This window comes from Wasmannia auropunctata, unplaced genomic scaffold (genome assembly GCF_000956235.1).
Source record: "Wasmannia auropunctata unplaced genomic scaffold, wasmannia.A_1.0 LD335047.1, whole genome shotgun sequence".
NCBI lineage: Eukaryota > Metazoa > Arthropoda > Insecta > Hymenoptera > Formicidae > Wasmannia > Wasmannia auropunctata.
This window is the reverse complement of record NW_012027843.1, coordinates 874,473-880,472: the sequence shown is the minus strand read 5'-3', so window position 1 is coordinate 880,472 and position 6,000 is coordinate 874,473. Positions and strand designations below refer to the sequence as shown.

Sequence of the window (6,000 nt, the reverse complement as noted above, 5' to 3'; positions counted from 1 at the left end):
AGTATACCTAATTATAGATCATATTGTCAAAAAATATCACATTATAAATGTGACTGGATCAATAAAGTCTTTATTTTATTCGCAATTCTAGAAAACGAATTAAATGAATTGCTCTGAAATTCTTCCGAGTCTGCCAGACAGAATCACTGAATTAATAAAGAACCGGAAGCTGTTTGACGGAACTAAATATATCGCGGATCGTTATTACGTCAGTTTTGACACTTCAGAAATAGTGAATAGTTAATAACCAAGAACAGAGAACTTATTTACTTGATTCCAACTTTCTTAGTATGTCGAAAATTAAATTAATTATATTCTGCAGCGGTCTCAATTCGGGATTTTATTCGAATAATAGGATTCGTAGCAGCGCGATAGTTTCTGATTAATTGGACATTCCAAATGTTATATAAACTGTTATCTTAAATGTTTATTTTAAAAAATCCAATACTTTTAGCGCAATGTTCAAGTTTAATGTAATAAAACATTTTGTGGGCTTACTAATGATTAAACGAGCTTGGGTAAAAGTTTTAATCTTGAATGCGCACGCGAGTACTTTTTGAAGAAATAGTTTGTAAGTAGATCAGACTTGTACGAATTGGAACTTTTCAATATTTTATTGGACTTTAGCCGTTATACATCGAGTTAGATTTCTTCCATTAATATTCCTGTCTTTTTATGATTGCAGGTACGAGAATGCGGTGACGTTGAGAAACTCGATCCGAAAATACATATCGTAATGTACATGTGCCGAGTATTAATTAGAACATAAAGAAATCATATCCACAGCGTCTATACGACCCTAATTCACATGCTGATGCATGATCATTTCGCCGTTCTACGTTGACGTAACGGCGAGAACCAAATATCGACATATCGATTGCTAAACGTATCACACTACATCATTAAAACTCGGTAGACGTCTGCCACGTCGGTATATCTCGAACTGGTGCAAAATTAATTTTTGCACGATTTATAAAGATCTGCTTTATCCCGCCTCGTCTATCGCAATGGAGCATCGACAGAGAGATCAATCGTGAAGAATAGTCTCGCCGAAACGGACGATAAACGCATGTATTATCACGGAAAGTTATCGAAGTTGCACGTCAGTGACTGTCAGTCATTTCGATTAGGATAAAATATCGTTCTACGGGGCTCTCGCTGTGAAATTCCTGACGCGGTTGCTCGTGAAAGGAACGCGTCTCCCGTGGATCTCCTCTCTCTACCCGGGCGTTTAATTAGCGTCCTCGATCGTGTAGAAAGGAGGAACTAGCCTAGGCGCCCGGACCTTTCGACGTCACACGGCGAGAGCTGATCGGAGAGAGATCGAAGAGGGGCGAGAGGATGTTGCTGAGGTAACACGACATTTCGAGGCCGCACGAGAAGTACGATAATCGCAACGCGGGAAGGTGTCGATCGCAGCAGGCGCATAAAGGAAAGGATCGAAGAGTGGCGGAAGGATGGGTTTTCCCAGGAGAAGGTCGTTGTGGCTGAAAGTGGCGGTGCTGGCGACCGCCGTGTGGGTGACCGTCTGTTTTCTACTCTACACGGAGGATCGGGCGGCGGCCGCCGTCCAGGGGTTGGCACCGTCGGGCGTCGCGATGCCGCAGCAACCGGCAGCGAACGGCTTTGTGCCCGCGGCGCCGTTTAGAAAAGAGTCGACCGGAAATGTGATAAGCAACAGAGCGAAGAATCAAGCCGGACTGAAGCAAGGTAATTTCATCGACGTTGTTTTCGTTTCTCTCTTTCTTTTTCTTATTTGTTTAGCCAATTGGGAAATTATTTTTTTAGATATGTGGGATTATTAAGAATGTTAAAAAGATTGTTTTACAATATAACTGAAGAGAAAGAGAGAGACAAAGGATTCCGCTTCTGTTCGCATTTTTTCTTTCTCTCTTTTTTTCTTTTTCTCTCCACATAAGAATTATTTTGATTACTCTGTTAAAGTGCCGCGTATTTAGACAAATCGTTATCTTTGACACGAAAATTGAAGATGATTAATACTGCATTCTTCAGCTCCTGCCGATACGACGTAGGTGTACTGCGAATTGCTACATAAATCACGTCTGTTAGGAAACGGCTTAATAGGCGGACACCGCACACACGCGCGGGTTAAGTGCGAGTTAGGTCTTAATAAGCTGATAGATGTCCCTTTTGGAATGCATGGGCTGTGCATGAATCATACTCGAGAATGTTTGATTACTTCGCGAGCCACCTGTGGCTCAATGTGTCCGATATTTCGAATACGTTTTTCAAGTAAGGTGAATGAGAGAAAATTATTAATAATTACACATTTTCCTAATTGCTTATGAAACATTTGATAATTATGCATACGCTATGTGCGTAATTCAATATGAGATTTTTACACAAAATGAACATAAAATCTGTAGAATGTTAATAATTACAATCAAAAAATTGATTCCAGTTGTTTCAAAATTTCTTTCTGATTTTGCTCTGGATACAAATTGTGTACAAATTCTATATATGATGAATTCTATAGATGATTAATTCTCAGAAAATTATTTATTGAGAGTTTAATTTACGGTTAGTTGAACAGAAAGAAAAAAAGAAGAATAATTTATTTTGAAATGAATGTTTTAAATCCTTTTAACTTGATATTTGCATCGATTGCATTATGCTTCTTGCGTGTCAATCGCACAAGAGGAGCATGAATAAAGGCAAACCGCACGGAGAGGAAGAACGTAGAGCGAGGTATGATTGTATTGTACACGCGAAGGATCCTCAAAGACGAAAGTTCTCTAGGGCACCGCCACGGGTGCAATAAGGAATCTTTGGTAGTTCACCCACGGCGTTCCCCCTTATTGCCAGACGCGAAGTACGAATAGGGCTTTCATAATGCATGGATCATCCCGGCGATATTGTCGGTGTAGCACGCTAGCGAATAGCGCGATACATGTGCTGGAGGGGAAGTCTGTAAATGTGGATCCCGAATGATGAGCTTAGTCGTTCTCGCCGGTTGATGCCTCTCACGAGCTCGCATTCGCGGGGAAACTTGACGTGCTCGCACGCCCGGAATGATGCGTTAATGAATTTAAATGCCTCCGCGGGCATGAACGCGTGCTCCGGCGCCGAGATGACTCTCGCGCTCATCTCGCGCGAACGAAGAGGAAGAACGGCGTCGATGACGGCGCGGCGGCGGCGGCGGCGGCGACGGCGGCAGCGATCCCACCAAGAAAAGCCCGTAGCGTAACAGCGACGCTGCTGTGATGCACGACGCGAGTTTCACCGCCGAACTTCGTGGCGGCCCGGGTCGCGGCGCTAAAGCAATTTGTCGTCCTCTTTATTGCCGCATCGTACACACCGGGGCCGAACTTTGTCGACCGGGATAAAATTATTTTCAGGACAGGCGGGTCGGGCGCGGCGCAGCCATATCGCCGGAGCGTATACTTGCTTCGTTGGCTTTAGCTGCAGCTATGCCGCGGCAATATGGCGCCGGCAAATAAAACTGGAGTTTATGCGAGAAAGCTCTTAGAGGGTGTACCTCGAGACCCCGGCGGGGACGTGGATGTGCTGAAAATTCAATTCCCGATGCCCCTTTTTCTCCGGCGCAGCGCGTCGTCATCACCGCCGCCGCCGACTCGTTTCTCCTCGCGCGCTGACGTTAAGCATCATACTCTCGCTATTCAGGCGAAACGAGAAGCGGAACGCGAATTAGCTAGAAACTAAACCGGAACGCGACAAAATACGAGCGGGGCCACGAGTTTGGCATGAGTCACCGAATTGCTTCATTTGCCTTTCTATCTCGTCGACGCGTAAAGCAGCGCGATAATGTCTTTCTCAATTCATTAGCAGTATTCTAACTTTAGAAGAGTTCTCTTTGCGATATAAGACTGCGCTTATAAATATCGTTACTCTTTGGAACGTAATGATTTTTCGATGCTGTCGTTAGTAGAGCAATATCGATTCCAGAAACGGCCAGACTCCTTTTTCCAATCATTAGCCTTGAAGATACGTCCATAAGAATTTCAATTTTGATTTTGAATTATGAGAAGAGAAGAGAGAATTGCATGAGAGTGAAAAATGAGATAAAAAAAGCATAATTTTTTAAATAAGAGGATATTACTTGTTATAATAAGAAACATTCTTGAATTGCTTAGGAAATATAATATAACTTTTATTCCTTATTTAAAAAATATTTCGCGAAATTTCCGAAGCTTGGCATATGACAGCTTTTATAATATTTTAACAAAAGTTTAATAAATTAATGTGGTTCACTTAATTTTATTAGCATAATATAATTTTATTTCTTCTTTAAAAATATTTCATGAAATTTCCGAAGATTGGCATATGACATAGCTTTTATAATATTTAAATAAAAGTTCAATAAATGTGGTTCACTTAATTCATTTAATTCAATAAATTCAATTAATTAAATATGGTTATACATAAATGTCATATTATAATCTTAAATCTACCTAATTTGACGGGATGAGGTAAATTTAAGGGTACATAATTTCCAATTAATAGACATAATGTAAAATATCTCACTGTAATCAACTCACGTGTCAACATCCACGCACGACGTCACTCATTTGTGATCTTCGATGGCTTTTAGATCCCATAGTACCACGGAAGTTGGATGCTACAGCAGCCGGCGAGATGGGCAGGCCCGTGATATTGCCGGCCAACATGTCCGCGCAGACGAAGAAGCTGGTGGACGATGGCTGGCTCAATAACGCGTTTAATCAGTATGTCAGCGATCTAATCTCCGTGCACAGATCTTTGCCCGATCCACGCGATCAATGGTGAGTCATATATTCATATAATGCTGACTTGCAATAGTTGATCAAAGTTGACGACATAATTTGCTGCTATTTAATATTATTAATTTCTCTCCTCTATTTTCCTTCGGAGAGATAATAGCTTACCAACGACGTGTCTCTGCAATAATGGAAGTTTTATCGCAAATTGTCCTGTAAAGGACACATGCGATTTATTATATACAGAGACACGATCGGTGGCTCGTTTATCAGCGCGATATTTCCTATCGGGGGAAACCGAGAAATATACGCAAAGTGAATGTAAAAAAGGAAAGAAAAACGGGCGTTTAAAACGGAACATCTCTGGAGGGTATGTTATATCCGGTGTAAAAAGGGTATGATACTTTGGGTCCCCGAGGTAACCGACGGAGTAACAGCCAGCGGCGTTTCGCCGATCGTGACAGATAGGCCGCGGTAATGCGTCGGCGAATCGTGGCCGTAAATGTTCCATGTCATTTTTCCTTTACTGCCGCGATGGTCGCATCATAACATGGTGGTCGTTGATAAAGCACCGCGAGTCGGAGGTCGCGACGCCGCGTGACCCAGCCATCTCTGATCCGATCCTCCCATTATTTCCTTTCGCTCGAGAGAGGATCGCCTGTGTGAGCTATAGAGCATCTCCGGTGCACAGGGAGACGAAGCGTACGTTACGAGCGGCATTGAATTAATAGTTTCCTTTGCGAATGCGTGTACACTGACGAAAAAAATTCAGACACGACGCGGGATACGCTTGCGAAGCAACAGCTACATCATAAATTGCTCGTAAATTGCGCAATATCAGAGAAGCAGCCTTTTTTTTTTAATATCGAGACCTGTTTCTCACATTCGTAACTTGTAGACTTCTTCTATAAATAACGTGACCAGATGTCCTCCTTCTTTCCCGAGAAAGGACAATCTTATATTCGATAAATATGTCCTTGCTAAAAGTATCTTATTTCTTAAAAAGATATGTCGCCCTCATATACCACGTCGTCGACAAAATACGAAATTTTATACGTTTTATTTGTCCGGTGTAAATATATCATACATTTATTTACCGTAATTGTGTGTAAAGGACAGGAATGCTGCGAGTAAAAAAATTGCATTTTATCTCCACCGGCTGCCGAGAGCGTTGCGGACGGGACATCGAATGTACCTGTTAATAAAGTTTCTGTTAAATGTCGATATCGTATGTATGATCGGAAATTACTTTTCTTTAGTCTTGCGTTCCATCGTACCAAAG

General features: G+C 42.0%; 1 protein-coding gene across 5 annotated transcripts in view; it reads left to right on the top strand.

The window, feature by feature from the left end:
* LOC105457802 (putative polypeptide N-acetylgalactosaminyltransferase 9) overlaps positions 1–6,000 on the top strand; it is a 195,341-nt gene that overhangs the window by 126,378 nt on the left and 62,963 nt on the right. For all 5 annotated transcript variants that reach the window (XM_011702681.1, XM_011702683.1, XM_011702679.1 and 2 more), the window contains 2 exons: positions 686–1,710; positions 4,574–4,763. In XM_011702681.1, the coding sequence (XP_011700983.1) occupies positions 1,458–1,710; positions 4,574–4,763 (443 nt within the window). In that variant the 5' untranslated portion in view covers positions 686–1,457. The remainder of the gene's footprint in view (positions 1–685; positions 1,711–4,573; positions 4,764–6,000) is intronic.